This window comes from Pan paniscus, chromosome 6 (assembly GCF_029289425.2).
Source record: "Pan paniscus chromosome 6, NHGRI_mPanPan1-v2.0_pri, whole genome shotgun sequence".
Lineage (NCBI taxonomy): Eukaryota > Metazoa > Chordata > Mammalia > Primates > Hominidae > Pan > Pan paniscus.
In genome coordinates this window covers 194682479-194704889 of record NC_073255.2, presented here as the reverse complement: position 1 = coordinate 194704889, position 22411 = coordinate 194682479, and the positions used below count along the sequence as shown (strand labels likewise).

General features: G+C 38.5%; 1 protein-coding gene across 9 annotated transcripts in view; it reads left to right on the top strand.

Annotated features, from left to right (window-relative positions):
• The window catches only part of PTPRN2 (protein tyrosine phosphatase receptor type N2), a 1079664-nt gene that overhangs the window by 363072 nt on the left and 694181 nt on the right, over window positions 1-22411 (top strand). For all 9 annotated transcript variants that reach the window (XM_034965368.3, XM_055115580.2, XM_034965369.3 and 6 more), the window contains one exon: window positions 17825-17927. In XM_034965368.3, the coding sequence (XP_034821259.1) occupies window positions 17825-17927 (103 nt within the window). The remainder of the gene's footprint in view (window positions 1-17824; window positions 17928-22411) is intronic.

Below are 22411 nucleotides of genomic sequence, written 5' to 3'. Positions count from 1 at the left end.
GGGATTTTGGTCTGTAGGTTTCTTTCTTTTTACTGTCTTTGTTTGCTTTTGGTATCGGGTTAATATTAGCTACATAAAATAAATTGGGAACTGTTTCCTCGCCTTCTATTTTCTGGAAGATATTTATGGAATTTGTTTTAATTCCTCTTTAAATGTTTGGTATAATTCTTTGGTGAAACCATCTGGGCCTGATTATTTCTTTCTGGGTAGATATTTAATTATTAATTCAAGTTCCTTAATAGTGTAGAAGTATTCAAATTATTGATTTCACATTGGATGAATTGAGGTAACTTGTGGATTTCAAGGAATCGATCCATTTCATCTATGTTGTCAGGTTTATGTGTGTAGGGTTGTTTATTCCCTGATTATCCTTTTGATGTTTGCAGAGTCTGTAGTGACTTCCCCTGTTTCTTTGCTTATATTGATAATTTGTGTCTTCTCTCTTGTTTTTTGTTAGTCTTGATAGAGATTTGTCAATTTTACTAATTTTTTCCAAGGAACCAGCTTTCATTGTCATTTATCTTCTCTATTTTTTTTCTCACTTAAATTACATTGATTTCTTTTCTTATCCTTATTATTTATTTTCTTCTACTTTATTTGGGTTTATTGTGTTCTCCTTCATTACAGATTCTTGAAGAATTCAGATTATTGATTTGAGACTTTTTCTTTTATTTTTCTTTTGACTTTTGTTTTCGGTTTGAGGGTACATATGCATGGGTGAATTGTGTGTTGTTACAGTTTGGTGTGATAACAATCCTGCCACCCAGGTAGTGAACCTAGTCCCTTGTAGCTTTTCAACCCATGTCTTCCTCCCACCCTCTGCCTTTCGTAGTCCTCGGCATCTGTCATCCTCATTTTTGTGTCTGTGTGTACTCAGTGTTTAGTTTCCACTTATAAGCGAGAACACGCAGTATTTGGTTTTCTGTTCGTATATTAATTTGCTTAGGATGATGGCCTACAGCTGCATCTATGTTGCTGCAAAGGACATGATTTCATTATTTTTATGGCTGTGTAGTATTCCATGGTGTATGTGTACCGTATTTTCTTTTTCCAGTCCATCATCAGTGGGTATCTAGGTTGATTCCATGTCTTTGCTATTGTGAATAATACTGTGATGAATGTACAGGTGCTTGTGTCTTTTTGGTAGGATGATTTATTTTCCTTTGGCTATATGCCCATACTGGGATTGCTGGGTCGAATGGTAGTTCTGTGTTAAGTTCTCTGAGAAATTTCCAAACTGCTTTCTACACCAGCTGAACTACTTTACATTCCCACCAGCAGTGTATAAGCATTCCCTGTTCTCTGCAACCTTGTCAACATCTGTTATTTTTTGACTTTTTAAAAATATTCATTCTGGCTCATGTGAAATAGTATCTCATTTTGGTTTTGGTTTGCATTTCTCTGATGATTACTAATGATGAACATTTTTCCTGCATTTCTTGGCCACTTCTATGTCTTCTTTTAAGAAGTGTCTGTTCATGTCTCCTGCCCATTTTTTAATGGGGCTGCTTTTTGCTTGTTGAATAATTTAAGTTCCTTACAGATTCTGGATATTAAATTTCTTTTGGATGCTGATATGGTTTGGCATATCTCATCTTGAATTGTAGCTTCCATAATTTCCACGTCTTGTGGGAGGGGACCTGGTAGGAGATAATTGACTCATGGGGCAGTTTCCCCCATATTATTCTCATGTTAGTGAATAAGTCTCATGAGATCTGATGGATCCGAAGGAAACCCTTTCCGCTTGGCATTCATTCTCTCTTTTGCCTGCTGCCATGTAAGACGTGCTTTTCACCTTCCACCATGATTGTGAGGCCTCCCCAGCCACATGGAACTGTGGGTCCATTAAACGTCTTGCTCTTTTAATTTACCCAGTCTCAAGTGTGTCTTTATCAGCAGTGTGAAAATGGACTAATGCAGATGCATAGTTTGCAAATATTTTTTCCTACCCTATAGGTTGTCTATTTACCTGTTAATAGTTGCTTTTGTTGTTCAGAAGCACTTTGGTTTAATTAGGTCCCTCTTGTCTTTTTTTTTTTTTTCTTGCAGTTGCTTTTGGAGATGTCATCAATAAATCTTTGCTAAGGCCTGTGTCCAGAGTGGTGTGTCCTACATTTTCTTCTAGGGTTTTTATGGTTTTAGGTCTTACATTTAAATCTTTAAGCCATCTTAAGTTGATTTTTGTATATGGTAAAAGGAAGGAGTCAAGTTTCAATCTTCTGCATACGGCTAACCAGCTATCCTAGCACCGTTTATTGAATAGGGAGTCCTTTCTCCATTTCTTGTTTTTGTTGACTTTGTTGAAGATCAGATGTTTGTAGGTGTGTGGCTTTATTTCTGGTTTCTCTAACCTGTTCCATTGGTCTATGTGTTTGTTTTTGTACCAGTACCATGCTGTTTTGGTTACTATGGTCTTATAGTATATTTTGACGTCAGGTAGTGTGATTCCTCCAGCTTTGTTCTTTTTGCTTAGGGTTGCTTTGGCTATTCAGCCTTTTTTTTTTGGATCCATATGAATTTTATAATTCTTTTTTTTTTCTAATTCTGTGAAAAATGATGCTGGTGGTTTGATAGGAATAGCATTGAGTCTGTAAATTGCTTTGGGTAATGTCACCATTTTAACAATATTGATTCTTCCTATCCATGAGCATGGAATGTTGTTCCATTTGTTTGTATTATCTCTACAGTGTTTTTTAATTCTTGTAGAGATCTTTCACTTTCTTGGTTAGCTATAACCTTAGGTATTTTATTCTTTTTGTACATGTTGTAAATGGGATTGCATTCTTGATTTGGATCTCAGCTTGGAAATTATTGATGTATAGAAATGATATTAGTTTTTTAGTTTTTGTTTTGGTTTTCTAAGGGTCAGTGAATTGTATGCTACTGGTTTTTATACATTGATATTTTTTCCTGAAACTTTACTGAAGTCATTTATTAGTTCTAGAAGTCTTTCGGCAGAGTTTTTAGGGGTTTCTATGTATAGTATATCATCTATGAAGAGAGATAATTTGACTTCCTCTTTTCCTATTTGGATACCTTTTATTTCTTTCCCTTGCCTGACTGCTCTGGCTAGGAATTCCAATACTATGTTGAATAGGAGTGATGAGAGTGGGCATTTTGTTTCATTCCAGTTCTCACAGGAAATGCTTCCAACTTTTGCCCGTTCAATATGATGTTGCCTTGGGGTTTGTAATTGATGGATCTTATTATTTTGAGGCATATTCCTTTTATCTTTGTCCTTTGATGCCTAATTTGTTGAAGGTTTTTAACATGAAGGGATGTTGAATTTTATTGAAAGCCCTTCCTGTATCTATTGAGATGATCATATGGTTTCTGTTTTCAATTCTGTTTAGTGTCATAGAATGATTTAGGGAGGAGTTCCTACTTTTTGGTTTTTTGAAGTAATTTTAGTAGGATTGTTACTAGCTCTGCTTTCTGTGTCTGGTAGAATTCAGCTGTGAATTTGTCTGGTTCCGGGCTTTTTTGGTTGGTAGGTTTTTTTTTATTAGCAATTCGATTTTGAAAGTCATTATTCATCTGTTCAGGATTTGAATTTCTTCCTGGTTCAATATTGCAAGGTTGTATGTTTCTGGGAATTTATTTATTTCTTCAAGGTGTTCTAGAAGAAATGGAAAAAACCCAGAAAACCTAAAAGGTTTTCTTGTAATATCACCTTTGTCATTTCTTATTGTGCTTATTTAGGTCTTCTATTTTTGTTAATCTAGCTAGTGGTCTACCAATCTTATTTATTATTTCAAAAAATGAACTTTCTTTTGTTTGTGTTTTTGTGTCTCAATTTCATTCAGTTCTGCTCTGATTTTGATTTTTTCTTTACTTCTGCTAGCTTTGGGATTGGTTTGTTCTTTTTTTTTCTAGTTCTTCCAGGTGTAATGTTATGTTGTTAATTTGAGATCTTTCTTACTTTATGATGTAGTTGTTTAGTGTTATAAACTTTCCTTTTAACACTGCTTTAGTTGTGTCCCAAATATTCTGGTATGTTGTGTCACAGTTTTCATTAGTTTCAAATAATTTTTTGATTTCTGCATTAATTTCATTCTTTACCCAAAAGTTATCTAGGAGCAAAATGTTTAATTTTGATGTAACTGGATAGTTTTGAGAGATCTTCTTGTTTTTTATTTGTATTTATATTACACGTGGGCCAAGAGAGTGGTTGGTATGATTTCAATTTTCTTTGGATTTTTTTGAGACTTGCTTTATGGCATGTGGCTGATCTTAGAGTATGTGTCATGTGCAGATAAGAAGAATATATATTCTGTTGTTGTTGGGTAGTCTGTAGACATCTAGAAGACCCAGTTGATCAAGGGTTGAGTTTGAGTCCAGAATATCTTTGTTAGTTTTCTGCCTCTATGATCTGTCTAATGCTGTCAATGGGATATTGAAATCTCCCCCTATTATTGTGTTTATGTCTCTTTATAGGTCTCTAAGAACTTGTTTTATGAATCTCGGTGCCCCAATGTTGGGTGCATAAATATTTAGGGTAGTTAAGTCTTCTTGTTGAATTGAACCCTTTTTCATTATGTAAAGCCCCTCTTTGTTCTTTTTGATCATTGCTGGTTTAAAATCTGCTTCATCTGATATAAGAATAGCAACCTCTGCTCTTTGTTGTTTTCCACTTACAAGATAGATCTTTCTCCATCCCTTTACTTTGAGCCAAAGTGTGTCATTACATGTGAGATGGGTTCTTGAAGACAGCAGACAGTTGGGTCTTGCCTCTTTATCCAACTTGTCAATCTATGCCTTTTAAGTGGGTGTTTAGTCTGTTTACATTCAAGGTTAATATTGATATGTAAGGATTTAATCCTGTCATTTGTGTTGTTAGCTGGTTTTCATGTAAACTTGATTGTATAGTTGCTTTATAGTGCAAGTGAGCTACGTATTTGTGTTTTTGTGGAGGCAGGTATCTTTCTTGTTTCCATGTTTAGCACTCCCTTAAGGACCTTTGTAAAGCGGGTCTAATGATAGTGAATTTCTTTAGTGTTCACTTGTCTAAAAAGGATTTTATTTCTTCTTTGCTTATGATGCTTAGTTTTGTGGGATATGAAATCCTTGATTGGAATTTTTTTTCTTTAAGGATGCTGAAAATTGGGCCCCCAGTCTCTTCTGGCTTGTAAGCTTTTTTCTGACATGTCTGCTATTAGCCTGGTGGGTTCTCTTTGTAACTGACCTGCCCTTTCTCTATAGCTGCTTTTAAGAGTTTTTCTTTCACAACAACCTTGGAGAATCTGATGACCATATGCCTTGGGGATGGTCATCTTATATAGTATCTCACAGGGGTTTTCTGAATTCCTTGAATATCATGTCAACCTCTAGTGAGATTGGGAAAATTTTCATGGACTGTATCCTCAAATATGTTTTCCAAGTTGCTTACTCTCTCTCCTTCTCTTTCAGAAATGCCAGTGAGTCATAGTTTTGGTCACTTTACATAATCCCATACTTTTCAGAGGTTTTATTCATTTTTTAACACTCTTTTTTCTTTATTTTTGTCTGCCTGTGTTGATTTGAAAGAACTGCCTTTAAGCTCTAAAATTCTTCTCTCAGCTTGGTCTCTTCTGACGTTAATGCTTCCAATTTTATTATGAAATTCTTATATTGAATTTTTAAATTTCAGAAGTTCAGTTTGGTTATTCTTAAAATGGCTATGTTGTCTTTCAACTCTCAAATCATTTCCTTGGATTGAGTTTCAACTTTCTCCTGTATCTCATTGAGCTTCCTTGCCATCTAGACTCTGAATCCTATGTCTGTCATTTCAGTCATTTCAGTTTGATTAAGAACCATTGCTGGGTAGCTAGCGTGTTCATTTGTAGGTAAGAAGACACTCTGGCTTTTAGAACTGCCAGAGTTCTTGTGCTGTTTTCTCATCTGTGAGTGCTGATGTTCTTTTGTCCTTTTGAAGTTGCTGTCCTGGGGATAGGGCTTTTTGTTTTTATGTTCGTTATTTCTCATAAGAGTTTTGCTGTTGTGTAAGTTGGATATAGTTGATTGGCTTTGTTTCTGAATTTTTTCATAGGGCCGAGGTTCAGCTTGGCACTCCTGGGCTGTATGCTCTAACCCTGGTGACCTGGGACCAGGCCTGTGGCTTTGTCCTCTGGCCCCTTGAGCTTTAGTACCAGCTTCACTGGGAGGTCAAGGTGCAGCTAGGCTGCTGGTGAAAGCACTCTATCAGGGGCCACCAGCTAAACTGCCCCATTGGTGGTTGCTGGCAAAAGTGCCCTGGCAGGGTGGGTGGGGGCCACTGGAAAAAGTGCTCCAGTAGGGCCCTCTTTTTTAATGTAAGCATTTAGTGCTAAAAATTTCACTTAGCACAGTTTTAACTGTATGTGCCATGAATTTTGATATGTTGTGCTTTTATTTTAATTACATGTAATGTATTATCTTCTCTTTGACCCATGGATTATTTTATAACATGTTGTTATATTTCTCCATTATCTTTCTGTTATTGATTTCTACCTTGACTATATTGTGGTCAGAGAACACACTCTGAATGATTATAATTTTGCTGAAGTATGTTTTATGGCCCAGCATTAAGTCTATCATGGTATGTGTTCTATGAGCAATTGAAAAGAACATATACTCTGCTCTTATTGGGTACAGTGTTCCATAAATGTTCATCAGATCCTGTTGATTAATGGTATTGTTGAGTTCTTTTCTATCTTTGTTGATTTTTTGTTTAGTTGCTCTATCTATATAATTCATATATAGGAGTGCTGTATCTTCTTAGTGGGTTGACCTATTTATAACTCTGTAATTCCCTTCTCTGTAGCCATTTTCTTTACTCTAAATGTTAACTTATCTGATATTAATATAGCTATTGCTTCCATCCTTTGATTAATACTTACATGATATATTTTTAAAAATATTTTTACTTTCAACCATCCTATATCATTTTATTCAAAGTGAGCTTCATATAGTGTATAGTTGAGTCTTTTTTTTAAAAAAACCCACTCAGCCAGTGTTTTCATTGTCATATTTAGCCCATTTACATTTAATGTAATTATTAATATGTTAGGATTTAAAACTCATTTAATTTTGTATTTTCTACTTGTTCTTGTATTTTTTGTTTCTTTGTTTCTTCCTCCCTTCCTTTGAGTTACTTTAATGATTTTGGAAATCCACTTTATCTATGTTTTTGAGTGTATGTCTTTGATAGCTTTCTTTTATTTATTGTTCTAGATATAATATTCATATACATATTCATAACATTAAAGTTTACTGGTGTCATAATTTTACCAGTTTGGGTGAAATATAGAAACTTTACCTTCCTTTATGACATTTTACTTATGCCCCTCATTTATATTATAATTGTTTAAATATTTCCTCTATGTGCATTTAAAATGACATAAGACAGTGGTATGGTGTTTAATTGAACTGTCAAGCATAAAACTCAAGGAATGCTTATTGTATTTACTCAGGTTGTTGCTTGCCATGTTCTTGCATTCTTCCTGATGCTCCAAAATTCCTTTTTTTATATTTCTCTTCTATATGGAGACATAAATTTAGTAATTCTTTCAGAATTGGTCTGGTGAAAAACACAATTTTCCTTTTTCTGGGGATATCTTTATTTCCCCCTTATTCCTGAAGGATAACTTCACTGGGTATCTGGATTGATAGACTTGTGGGATTCTGGGTTGACATATTTTTCTTTCAGCACTTGAAAAATGTGCTGTTTCCTTGTGGCCTCCATTGTTTCTGATAAGAAATCCCCTGTCATTTGAATTGTGTTTTCCTTGTAGGTAAGTTGTCATTTTTCTCTGGCTGCTGTTAAGATTTTTCTTTGTAAGTTTTCAGAAACTTAATTATTATGTGTCTTGGAGGAGATTTGGGTTTACCCTGTTTGGGGTATGCTTAGCTTCTTAAATTTTTAGGTTCATGTTTCTTCCAAAATTGAGAAGTTTTCAGCCATTATTTTTCTGAGTACCTTTTCAGACCTGTCATCTTGTCTTCTTTCGCTCCTCTTTTTGAAACTCTGATAGCATGAATATTATATCTTTGGTTATAGCCCCGCAGTTGCTGAAGCTTTATCATTTTTTTCTACTATTTTCTCTGTGTTGTTGACATTGAGTAATTCCTACTGTTTTATCCTCACTTCACTGATTCTTTCCTCTGTCTCTCCATCCTTCTGTTATGTGCATCCACTGAGTTGTTTATTTTGGTTATTGTATCTTTCAGTAATAATATTTCAATTTGGCTTTTATTTACATCATCTATTTTCTGAGACATCCTACTTTTTCATTTGTTTCAAGTGTGTTCATAATTGCTCATTGAAGCATTTTTATCGTAACTGGTTTAAAATCTTTCTCAGGCAATTTTAACATCTCGGTCATCTCAGTGTTGGTTTCTGTGGATTGTCTTTTTACTATTTATTTTGTGATATTCTTTGTTCTTTGTATAACCAGTTATTTTCTTTTGAAATCTGGACATTTTTGTATTATGTCATGATTCTGGATCTCATTTAAACCTTGCATTTTAACTGTCTCTTTTTGGACACTGCTCTTCTGGGGGTAAGGGGTGGTGGTGGTGATTCCTTGTAACTGACAGGGAGATGGAAGTCTAGATTCCCCAGGAGGCCTCTGTTGATACCTGAAGGTGGGGTCTTTTTACTGATTGGTTAGGGAGAGGGGTGGGAGTTCCAGCTTCCCAGATGGTCTCCACTGGCACTGCAGGGGTTGTGGTAATTACAACCCAATGGAGATGAAAGTTCTGGATCCCTACTTGGCCTTCTCTGACACTACCTGGTAGGCCTGAGGGGAGGCCTTATTACAGCCTCATGAAAGAGGAAGTCTAGATCCCCATTTGGCCTTTGTTGGCATGGGTAGGGAGAGGCTGTGGTGTTTTGTGTGGTGTTTTGCTGGGGTAGAGCTATTAATATCTAATATTTTTCTGTCTTGCTGAGTTGATTCTTTCCTGACTCCTTGATTAGAGAGAGGCTGCTTTAGTTGTTTGTGTATGTGTGTACACGTTGGTGTTTCCGGATTGCAGCCTCTTTGACTCCAAGTCTGAGGTACATGAGGCAAAAAGAAAACCCAGGGAATCCACCACCATGTCCTTCTCTGCTCTGCCTTCTTATTGCCATCCTTCAGAGTCTTATGCTTGTTTTACGTATGCTCAGAGATTTTAGTTGTACTTAGTGGGAAGACGTATGTCATCTCTGGGAGTGGATTCCTTCTTCCCGGGTTATATTTTCTCCAAGATATGCCACGGACAGAAGTTCATAGGAGATGCTTAAACTCCCATACCTCTGCATTGTTTTGTTTGTTTTTTATATCTAAGAGCACAGTTTCTTCTGACTTCCAGGAAGGCTGAGATGGCTGGGCTAAGGTATACAGGGTCCTCTCAGACTGCCCAGTACAGATGATTCTGAGTAGTTGACCAACTGTTGTTCTGGAAGAACTGAGCCTTTATCATAGATCCCAAAGTTGACATAACTCAGACTTATATGATTTTTAGATAAAAATTTTTAAATTTTAGTTATTTAAATTTTATAAATGATTTTTTTCATGAAAAGTTCTTTTTGTGCCATTGATTTTCTGCTTCCTGATAAATATTAATATTAAGAGAATCCCTTTTAGGAATGGCATGGTTAAAATATCCTTATTTCTAAATCCACAACAATAGATATTATACTAACATTGCAAATGTGCTTTCAATTGAGTATACTCCCAAGAATGGATCAGAAATAGCTATATAAACAAAAGTACATTTCATAGTGGGTGTTTTTAAGTTGCTTTGGCAAATGGGATAGACTTGATTATTATTAAGTACATTTAATCTTAAATTGGATAGTAGTGAGTGTGGGGCCTGTTTTCTGCAGCGACCTATACTCTAAGTGATATATTCCAACTAGAGCAGCTTAGAGTAAGTTGGAGGCCATCCTAATGGTGAATTTTCCTATCATTCTTCACTTCAGGTAATGCCATTTAGGCTTTTGAGATTTAGAAATATGACAATTGCTTTAATTTGCCGTCTATAACATTTAAAAAATCTAGATTTGCATGTGAAAAAAATATTTGTGTGTTCATGAAGATAGCTTATATCTACTGAGCTCTTTTAATTCCATCCAGAATATGTGGTTCTCATCATGTTCTGGACTTCCTATGCCACACACACACACACACACACACACACACACATACACACAAGCACAGAGCCATCCTGATTTGAAGATTTTGGTAATGTGTTTTTGTACAGGGCATAAAAATATATCTCTGTAATTACATGATATTTAGTGATTAGATAATTATGGATAATTGCATGGGGTAGTTCTAAGTGCTAAAGTGTTACCATAAGATCTAAAATGTACAAATTGCATAATAATTATTCTTGAGAGTTATTTGGTAATTTTGAGCATAATTATCATATGATCCACAGTGCATGTAATTAATGCATAATCACATGGATTTTGCCTTCATAATGACTTCACCCTTGTTATAAAGCTCTTTGTCATAACATTTGAGTATAAATATAATGTAATTGGCTCCCAGATACAGTACATTAAGCCCCATGATAATTGCTTTCACAGTAACAATACCCCTTATTCCATTCCAATTGCTGTCTTTTAAGATTTTGTTAGGAAGAACAAAATACCTAAGATATGGTGGCAGGCAGGTAGAGGAGTGGGTGAGTGGCAGGTACTATGTGCTTATTGTGGATGAGGAGTATCTTTGCTGTGACCATAATATTTCCATGTAGATGGAAGATGTTTCCATCTTTCATAGTAGATAAAAATCTGTCTTCTAACTAAACTTGTATTTGGTGTAAGGCTCCTTGCTGTCTAGCCATAGTCAGCACCCATTAAGTCTATTTTTTTTAAGTTTTAATTTTTGTGGGTACACAGGTGTATATATTTATGGGGTACATGGGATATTTTGATACAGGCATACAATGCATAATAATCACGTCAGGGTAAATGGGATGTTCATCACCTGAAGTATTTATCCTTTCATTGTGTTACAAATAATCCATTTATACTCTTAGTTATTTTTAAATGTACAATAAATTATTGTTGACTGTAGTTACCCTGTTGTGCTATCAAGTACCAGATCTTATTCATTCTACTTAACTGTATTTTTGTACTCATTAACCATTCCCACTTGCCCCCTGCCCCCTGCCAATTTCCTTCCCAGTAACAATGGTTACTTCCTTCTGGTAACTGTTGTTCTACTCTCTATAAGTTCAGTTGTTTTAATTTTTAGTTCCCACAAATCGGTGAGAACATGCAAAGTTTGTCTTTCTATGTCTGGCTTATTTCACTTAACATAATGATTTTCAGTTCCATCCATGTTGTTGCAAATGAAAGAATCTCACCTTTTTATGGCTGAATAGTACTCCATTGTGTAGAGGTATCACATTTTTTTAAATCCATTCATCTGTTGATGGACATTTAGGTTGCTTCCAAATGTTCACTATTGTTAACAGTGCTGCAATAAACATGGGAGTGTGGATATCAATTTGATACACTGATTACCTTTTGGGTATAAACCTAGCAGTGGGATTGCTGGATTATATTATAGCTCTATTTTCAGCTTTTTAAGGAACCTCCAAACTACTCTCCATAATAGTTGTACTAATTTACAATTCTACCAACAGTGTGTATGAGGGTTCCCTTTTTCCTATATCCTCGCCAGCATTTGTTATTGCCTGTCTTTTGGACAAAAGCCATTTTAACTGGGTGAGATGATATCTCATTGTAGGTTTGATTTGCATTTCTCTGATGATCAGTGATGTTGAACACCTTTTCATACGCCTGTTTGCCGTCTGAATGTCTTTTTTGAGAAATGTCTATTCAGAGTTATATCTATTTGCCCATTTAAAGTTAGATTATTGAAATTTTTTTCTACAGAGTTGTTTGAGCTTTTTATACATTCTGGTTATTAATCCCTTGTCAGATGAATACTTTGCAAATATTTTCTCCTATTTTGTGGGTATCTCTTCACTTTGTTGATTGTTTCCTTTGCTATGCAGAGGTTTTTTCACTTGATGTGATCCCATCTGTCCAGTTTTGCTTTGGTTGCCTGTGCTTGTGGAGCATTACTCAAGTTGCTTTAGCTGCCTGTGCTTATGGGGTATTACTAAATAAATCTTTACACTATCCAGTGTACTAGGGAGTTTTCCCAGTGTTTTCTTGTAGTCGTTTCATAGTTTGAGGTCTTAGATTTATGTCTTTAATCCATTTTTATGTGATTTTTGTATAGGAAGAGATAGGAGTCTAGTTTCATTCTTCTGCATGTGGTTATCCAGTCTTCCCAGCACCATTTATTGAAGAGACTGTCCTGTCCCCAGGACAGTTGACGATTGTTGACGATTTTTGCATCAATATTCATCAGGGATATTGGCATGAAGTTTTATTTTTTGATGTGTCTTTGGTTTTGGTATCAGGGTAATACTGGCTTAATGGAATGAATTTGGAAGTGTTTCCTCCTCCTCTATTTTTTGGAATAGTTTGAGTAAGATTCTTCTTTAAATATTTCGTAAAATTCAGCAGTGAAGTGATCAAGTCCCAGGCTTTTCTTTGCTTGGAGACTTTATTACAGCTTCAATCTCATTATTTGTTATTGATTTGTTCAGGTTTTTGATTTCTTCATGGTTCAGTCTTGGTAGGTTCTATGTGTCTAGGAATTTATCCATTTCTTCTGGGTTTTCTAATTCACTGGCATGTAGTTGCTCATAGTAGCCTCTAATGATCCTTTGAATTACTGCAGTATTAATTGTAATGTCTCCTTTTTCATCTCTGATTTTATTTATTTGGGTCTTTTCTCTTTTTTTCTTAGACTAGAAAATGGTTTGTCAATTTTGTTTATCTTTTCAAAAACCAACTTTTTGTTTCATTGATCTTTTGTATTGTTTTCTTCATTCCAACTTGATTTATTTCTGCTCTGATCTTTATTATTTCTTTTCTTTTACTAATTTTGGGTTTGGTTTGCTCTTGCTTTTCTAGTTCTTTAAGATGCATCATTAGATTGTTTGAGGGTATTCTCTTTTTTTTTGATGTAGTTGTTTATAGCTATAAACTTTCCTCTTAGTACTGCTTTTGCTGCATCCCACAGGTTTTTGGTATGTTGTGTTTGTATTATTATTTGTTTCAAGAAATCTCTAAATTTTCTCCTTAATTTCCTCATTGACCCACTGGTCATTCCGAAACATATTGTTTAATTTCCATGTATTTGTATAGTTTCCAAAATTTTCCCTGTTATTGATTTCTAGTGTTATTCCATCGTGGTCAGAGAAGATACTTGATATAATTTCAGTTTGTTTTTGAATTTTTAAAGATGCATTTTTTTGCCATAATGTATGGGCTATTCTTGAGAATTATTCATGTGTTGAGGAGAAGAATGTGGATTTCATAGCCATTGAATGAAATGTTCTGTAAATGTCAATTCGGTCCATTTGGTCAATAGTGCAGCTTGGTCAATATAACTTCGTTGAATTTCTGTCTCAATGATCTGTCCAGTGCTGAAAGTGGCATGTGGAAGTCTTCAGCTGTTACTGTATTGGGATCTGTCTCTTGCTTTAACTCTAATAAAATTTGTTTTATGTATCTGGATGCTCCAGTGTTGGATACATATATATTTACAATTGTTATGTCCTCTTGCTCAATTTACCCCTTTATCATTATGACCTTCTTTGTCTCTTTTGGTAGTTTTGTCTTGAAATCTATTTTGTCTGATACAAGTACTGCTACTCTTGCTCTTTTTTGGTTTCCATTTGCACGGATTATCTTTTTCCATCCCTTTCTTTTTAGTCTATATTTGTCTTTATAGGTGAAGTGTGTCTTTTATAGGCAACAGATGATTGGGTCTTTTTTTAATCCATTCAACCACTCTGTGTGTTTTGATTGGAGAGTTTAGTCCATGTGTATTTGTTATTATTGATAGGTAAGAACTTACTCTTGCCATTTTGTTATTTGTTTTCTGATTGTTTTGTGGTCTTCTCTTTCTTATTTCTTTCCTTACTTTTTTTTTTAAGTGAAAGTGATTTTCTTTGGTGGTATGTTTTAATTTCTAGCTTTTTACTTTTTGTTGTATCTGTTTATGTTTTTTGATTTGAGATTACAATAAGGCTTGCAAATAACATCTTATAACCCATTATTTTAAACGGATGACAACTTAACATTGATTACATAAGCAAACTAACAAACCAGCACAGAGAAAACTAATAAAAACTCTACACTTTAGCCTCATCCCCCTACTTTTTAACTTTTTGTTGTTTCTATTTATATCTTTATATCTGAAAAGTTGTTGGAGTTATTTGATAAGTTCATCTTTTAGTCTTTTAACTCCAGATATGAGCAGTTTACACACCACAATTACAGTGTTATGATATTCTGTGTTTTTCTGTGTACTTACTATTACCAGTGAGTTTTGTACCTTTAGATGATTTCTTACTGCTCACTAACATTCTTTTATTTCAGACGGAAGAAATCCCTTTAGCATTTCTTAAAGGACAGGTCTGCTGTTGATGGAATCCTTCAGCTTTTGTTTGTCTGGGAAAGTATTTTTCCTTCATATTTGAAATGCATTTTTGTTGGATATACAATTTCAGAATAAAAGGGTTTCTTTCCTTTAACACTTTAAATAACAATCCCGTTTCCTGGCCTGTAAAGTTTCCACTGAAAAGTCTGCTGCCAGATGTACTGCAGCTCCATTTTATTTTTGTTTGTTTGTTTGTTTATTTTCTTTTGCAGATTTTAGGATTCTTTCTTCATTCCTGACCTTTGGGAGTTTGATAATTAAATGTCTTGAGGTAGTCTTATTTGGGTTGAATCTGTTTAGTGTTCTTATAGCCTTCCTATACTTGAACACTGACATCTTTCTCTAGGGTCGAGAAGTTCTCATTATTATCCTTTCAACTAAACTTTCTACCTCTTTCTCTCTCTCCCTCCTCTTTAAGGGTGATAAATCTTAGATTTGTCTTTTTGAGGCTATTTTCTAGATCATGCAGGTGTGCTTCATTTTTTAAAATCCTTTTTTCTTTGGTCTCCTCTGACAGCATATTTTCAACTAGCCAGTCTTCAAGCTCACTAATTCTTTGTCTTGCTTGGTCAACTCTGCTGTCAAGAGAGTCTGAGGCATTCTGCAATGGGTCAGTTATATTTTTCAACTCCAGAGATTTTGCATGATTGTTTTTAATTATTCTAATTTCATTGTTAAGTTTATCGGATAGGATTCTGATGGTCTTTTCTATGTTATCTTGAATTTCACTGAATTTTTTTAAAACAACTATTTTGAATTCTTTGTCTGAAAGGTAACATATCTATCCCTGTCTCTCCAGGATTGGTCCCTGGTGCCTTATTTAGTTCGTTTGGTGAGGTCATGTTTTCCTGGATAGTCTTGATGCTCTTGGATGTTTGTTGGTGTCTGAGTTAGGTATTTATTGTAGTCGCTAAAATCTGGGCTTGTTTGTACTCATCCTTCTTGGGAAGGCTTTCCAGGTATTTGAAAAGACTTTGCCCACTTTTTGATGGGGTCGTTTTTTTCTTGTAAATTTGTTTGAGTTCATTGTAGATTCTGGATATTAGCCCTTTGTCAGATGAGTAGGTTGCGAAAATTTTCTCCCATTTTGTAGGTTGCCTGTTCACTCTGATGGTAGTTTCTTTTGCTGTGCAGAAGCTCTTTAGTTTAATTAGATCCCATTTGTCAATTTTGTCTTTTGTTGCCATTGCTTTGTAAACTAGTTCAACCATTGTGGAAGTCAGTGTGGCGATTCCTCAGGGATCTAGAACTAGAAATACCATTTGACCCAGCCATCCCATTACTGGGTATATACCCAAAGGACTATAAATCATGCTGCTATAAAGACACATGCACACGTATGTTTACTGCGGCATTATTCACAATAGCAAAGACTTGGAACCAACCCAAATGTCCAACAATGATAGACTGGATTAAGAAAATGTGGCACATATACACCATGGAATACTATGCAGCCATAAAAAATGATGAGTTCATGTCCTTTGTAGGGACATGGATGAAATTGGAAACCATCATTCTCAGTAAACTATCGCAAGAACAAAAAACCAAACACCGCATGTTCTCACTCATAGGCAGGAATTGAACAATGAGATCACATGGACACAGGAAGGGGAACATCACACTCTGGGGACTGTTGTGGGGTGGGGGGAGGGGGGAGGGATAGCATTGGGAGATATACCTAATGCTAGATGACGAGTTAGTGGGTGCAGCACACCAGCATGGCACATGTATACGTATGTAACTAACCTGCACAATGTGCACATGTACCCTAAAACTTAAAGTATAATAATAAAAAATAAATAAATTAAAAAAAAAAACAAGAAAAGACTTTGGTTCTGTGATCTACGTTTTTAATCCCTGCAGCCATATCTCCATTAGGGGCCACTCAAAGCCCAGTAATTTCATGGCTGTTTCAGACTCATGGAAGTATCACCTTGGCAGTCTTGGATACAATCCAGTAGAATTTTGTGGATTACCAGGCAGACTTTTTTTCTCTTACATTCTCCGAGACAAACGAACGGACGGTCTCTCTCTCTCCACCCCCTCCCCGAGCTTCCTGGAGCTGGGTGACGGGTGACACAAGCACCTCTGTGGCCACCCCACCACTAGGACTGTACCAGATCAGACCTGAAGCCAGGACATCTCTGAGTCTTACCCAAGGCCCATGGGGTACTGCCTGGGTACCACTGTTGATTATTCAGGGCCCAAAGGCTCTGTAGTCAGGAGATGATGAATCCTTCCAGTACTGGGACCTTCCCTTCAAGGCAGTGGGTTTTCCTTTGGCCCAAGGTGTGTCTAGAAATGTCACCTGGGAGCTAGGGCCTGGAATGGGGGCCTCATGACTCTGCCCAGTGCCCTATCCTACTTTGGCTGAGCAGTTATCTAAGGTGTAAGATAAAGTCCTCTTTACTCTTCCCTCTCCTCTCCTCAAGGAGAAGGAAGGAGTCTCTTTTGGAGCTGTGAGCTGTGCTGCCTAGGGTTGAGGGAGGGGTGACACTAGCACCCTTAGTTGTGCCAGCTAGTACCTTACTAGGTTGTCTGCACCCCAAGTCCAGTGGCTACAAGCCAAGCACAGCACCAGGACTTGCCCAGGAATTGTAGTCCTTCCACCATAGGCAGCCTTCAAGTTTATTTAGGACCCCAGAGCACTTTAGCCCATGGTGGTGAGGCTTGTCAGAACTCAGATTCTGACCACTGGGATGGGTGGTACCGCTCTGTCTAGGGCTGGTCTAAATATTCCCTCCATGGGCACTGGTTGAGTTTTCCCTGTTGTTTTTACTGTGACAGGGCAGCACCGAGTTCCAATACCAAGTCCCACTATCACTGTGCTCTCTCTCCCAAGTGCATGCGTTCTCTCTCTGGGGCACACAGCCACTGCAGGGGGATGGGTGAGGGGTGACATCAGCAATTCCAAATGATCTTTTCCACCCTCTTCAGTGCCTCTTTCAATGATATGGAGTTAAAACCAGGTACTGTGACCACTCACCTGAAATTTGGTTCGTATGAAGGTGCTTTGCTGTGCGGACAGTTGTTCAATTTGGTGTTCCTACAGGGAGGATGATTGGTGGAGGCTTCTATTTGGCCAGCTTTCTCCACTCTCACCCAAGCCTTTTTATTACTATTAATGCAGCAGAGCATCAGTTTTCTTTTTGGCCTAGAAGTTTCAGAAAGCTGGAATTTCTGTAAGGAGATCTTGATAAACTGCAGTGAGAGGGAGGCTTACTTTGCTGATGGGACCATCAACTTAATGCTGAAATGCAACTAATTGTGAGACTGAAGCAAGAGCTTTGGCTAAATTTCCAAAATGATGACATAATTTTTGCAATTTTTGTCCACAGGTTTCACGTGGCAGGATGACTATACTCAGTATGTGATGGACCAGGAACTTGCAGACCTCCCGAAAACCTACCTGAGGCGTCCTGAAGCATCCAGCCCAGCCAGGTAAGTGTGGACGTGGCTTGTTGCTCCTTGCTCCCAGGACACAGTCCATAGCCATTACACTTATTGTTTGTTTGTTTGTTTTAATGTAGCAAAGCACCCACCATCTTTCTGGTGCAGACGTTTCAGAAAGTTAGGATGTCTGTAAGGAAAAGTTTGGTTCCAATGAGAGAAAGCGATATTGGGGTGACCCTCCAGTAAGAGACATGCCCAGGGGTTCTTCATTTTTCCATGAGACTCTTAGAAAAATCCTGCATCTTCAAGGCCTTGGTCGAAAGCAGATAAGTCGAGAATTCTCATTTCTCAGTAAGAAATTATTTTTGCTTTAGACAAAAAACAGAATTAAATTGTGAAAGTCTTTATCATCCTTTCCCAGAGCATAGCAACGTATACTGAGCTAAATATATTGTTCCATATTATCTTATTTTGTACTCAAAACTATGTGGTAATTACTAATGTCATACAAACGATGTGGTAATGTCATACATACCATAGACTAATGTCATACCGATTCTTGAAAGTGAGGAAATTGAGTCATAGGGAGGTTAAAAAATTAGTCTAAAGACAAACCACAGTAAGAAAGCTGGCACTGTCGGATTCCTGAGCCATTGTGCTATTTTTCATGTTTAAAAAAAACAAACATGAAAATGACCTTTCCTAAAGGTTTAGTTTGAAAAGTTCATTTTTCCCTGACAGACAATTCTAGAGTCATAGTCTTTAGAAAGATTCCAGTAACACAAAATTTAGATATCTGCTTTCATGCTCATGGCCGTCTGATAGGGAAAGCAGTTAAGTGTCCTGGCAGGATCAAGAGTGAGAACGTGTGGAGAACTGGTAACCGTCCCCCAGCACGCCGCACACACTGAGGGCGCGGGTTGCCTCTTTCCTCAGAACGCGGCGCACACCGAGGGCGGGAACCGCGTCTTTCCCCAGAACGCCGCACACACTGAGGGCGCGGGTTGCCTCTTTCCTCAGAACGCGGCGCACACCGAGGGCGGGGGCTTCGTCTTCACCACACGGCGCACGCTGAGGGCGGCGGCTGCTTCTTTCCCCAGCACGCCGCGCTCGCTGAGGGCGGGGGCCGTGTCTTTCCCCAGAACGCGGCGCACACTGAGGGCGGGGGCTGCGTCTTTCCCCAGAACGCGGCGCACGCTGAGGGCGGGGGCTGCGACTTCAGCACGCGGCGCACACTGAGGGCAGGGGCCGCGTCTTTCCCCAGAACGCGGCGCACGCTGAGGGCGGGGGCCGCGTCTTTCCCCAGAACGCGGCGCACGCTGAAGGCAGGGGCTGCGTCTTTCCCCAGAACGCGGTGCACGCTGAGGGCAGGGGCCGTGTCTTTCCCCAGAACGCGGCGCACGCTGAGGGCGGGGGCTGCGTCTTTCCCCAGAACGCGGCGCACGCTGAGGGCGGGGGCCGTGTCTTTCCCCAGAACGCGGCGCACACTGAGGGCGGGGGCTGCGTCTTTCCCCAGAACGCGGCGCACGCTGAGGGCGGGGGCTGCGACTTCAGCACGCGGCGCACACTGAGGGCAGGGGCTGCGTCTTCAGCACGCGGTGCACACTCAGAGCAGGGGCTGCCTCTTTGTGCTTCTGTGCCTGGTGTATCTACCTTTAATACCTCCTTTATCAAAGAGAATGTGCTGTTATAGTCTGTAAGACTTTTCTGTAGGAAACCAAACAAAAACCCACCAAAATGTTTTCAACTTGAACTGTGTTGAATTTACATTTTGGATGTGTTCAAACTCCTTATACTCCTCTCTAAATTCCACTGGGGGCGTTGTGCACTGCCCCAATGACCTTGAACTCCATCAAGTATAGGGATGGGTTGGACGGCCAAGAAGGGCAAAAAATAGAGGGCTGGAAGAATTGGGAAAACCCAGCAAGGGATGGCTCCTCCTCACTCTGGGGGGGTGCAGAACAGGGCAAACAGAAGCTGCCAAACGTGGGAGGAAAGGGGCGCCACATAGAGAACAATCCAGGGAGCACCTGCCTCTGAGAAATCAAACTCAGCAACAACCATGGAGAGGCGCCTGGATTGTGCCTTCTAAACAACGTTAAATGTGGTCATTTGGAAAAATTGCCAGTTTTTATTATTTAAAACAGTGCCAGTTTTATTATGAAAAATGGTATGTTATCTTTGTTTTATGAGTTATAAGTGAGATTAAAAGTTTAAAATACATATGCTTTGAGATTGGAATTTTCTCCTTCCTTCCTCCCTTCCTTCCTTCCTTTTTCTTTCTTCTTTCTTTCCTCTTTTTTTTTTTTTTTTTGGCTCTTGCTTCATCACCTAGGCCGGAGTGCAGTGGCACGATCTTGGCTCACTACAGCCTCCACCTCTTGGGTTCAAGCAATTCTCTTGCCTCAGCCTCCTGAGTAGCTGGGACTACAGGTGCACACCACCATACCCAGCTAATTTTTGTATTTTTAGTAGAGATGGGGTTTTGCCGTGATGGCCAGGCTGGTCTTGAACTCCTGACCTCATGATCCGCCCACCTTGGCCTCCCAGAGTGCTAGGATTACAGGCATGAGCCACCACATCTGGCCGAGATTGGAATTTTCTTTGTGAATTTTCTGTATATGGTCTTTGTCTGTATAAAAAGGACTTTTTGTATTTTTCTGTTTGTTTCTTTTATTATAGGTTCTTTATATTTCAGGCTAGTAACTTTTCACATATTATATTTTGTAAAAATATTTTTATCAGCCTGGAACGTAGATGGCACTAGCTATGGTTACAAATAAAAACAGCTCTTACCATTCTGTAGGTTGGATTTCTAAATTCTTTCTTTGTGAGTGTTGAACCCAGGCAAGAGCAATTATCCCTGCCCACAAAACAGAGGCCCATTTAGGGAGGCATTGGCTGGATATTCTCCAGACTCCTTTCCTCCACACTCCCTTCCCCTGCCCTGCTATGGGCTTCATGCCTGTAAGCTCCATCGGGTCCTCTGGGCCTCTGGCTTTGGTGGGGTTTGGAACAAGCTGCACCCAGCATGGAGGGCAGAGGAGTCTGGGCACGTTCCCCAGCTCTTCCCCAGGCCCAGACATGACTGCCTGGGGACAATCACTCCCTCTCATGCTGTCCCTCCTGCTGACCCAAAGGCCTCCCCAGTCCTGCCGGCGCCTTCCTCATGCCCGACTCTGACACCTACTGAGGGAGGTTCCCATGAGGCCCTGCCCAGGAGAGAATAAGAAACAGTGTGGCCCATCGTCTTCCTCAACAGTTGCCCACAGTATTTCCTCATGGAAATGTGATCGTTTTTCTTTTTTTCCTAACATTTCTGGAAAACTTCTTTTACCATTGAAATGATCTACTTTCTAGTATATTTTTTAGGAATGTTCTTCATTTATAGAGTATTTTCATTGTCTTCCACGATTATTGGTAAAATATGCTTACACTGTTGTGTGATTTGGGATATTTATAAGCTATCCTTTAATAGCGATTTCCACATTTGTTAATGCAGTGTAGTGGATGCTATTCTCTTGTTGATGAAAAGAGTCAAACTCTGTAAAATATTTTTAGAGATGTATTCTGAGCCAAATATGAGTGGCCATAGCCCGTGATGCAGCCCTCAGGAGGCCCTGAGAACATGGGCCCAGGGTGCTCAGGGTGCAGCTTGGTTTTATAGATTTTAGGGAGGCGTGAGACATCAATCAAATACATTGGTTTGGTTCAGAAGGTGGGACAACTCAAAGCAGGGGCTTCCAGGCTATAGGTGAATTCAAACATTTTCTGGTTGACAACTGGTTGAGTTTATCTGAAGACCTGGGATCAATAGAAAATGTTCCAGTTAAGATAAAGGATTGTGGAGACCAAGTTTTATTGTGCAGAGGAAGCTCTCAGTTAGCAGACTTCAGAGAAAGCAGGTTGTAAGATGCTTCTTATTGGACCTAAAAGGGTGCCTGGCTCTTGGTTGATGATCTCCTGGATCTGGAAAGGAAGGAAGGAAAACAAAGGGGAAAGGAGATTCCTATAGAATGTGGATTTTTCCCACAAGAGACTTTGCAGGGCAATTTCCAGGTATTGCAAGGAAATATATTTTAGGGTTAAATATTTTGATTTTTTCCCTTTGTCTCATAATGTTCTGCCAGAGTCAGACTGAAAAGTCAGTCACGATATATAGGGTCAAGTAAAACCCATCTGATGAGAATTTATGGTTTGTGGGGTATGACTCCCCAGACCTCTTAGATAGGAATTTGGACAAGAGAAAAAATCAGAGCTTAGTTCTCGCTATTATGGTTTTTAAAATTACTCAGCACATGTGTAGTTATATTCCTTTGCATTGTAAACGTACGTTTTCTTTAGCCAGGTGTGGTGGCGCCTGGCTACTCAGGAGGCTGAGAGAGAGGATCACCTGAGCCTGGGGGATTGAGGCTGCAGTGAGTCATGATCACACACAGCACTCTAGCCTGGGAGACAGAGTGAGACCCTGTCTCAAAAAAAAAAAAAATCACTTTTTTTCACCCTTGTAACATGATTTTTAAAAAGAATTA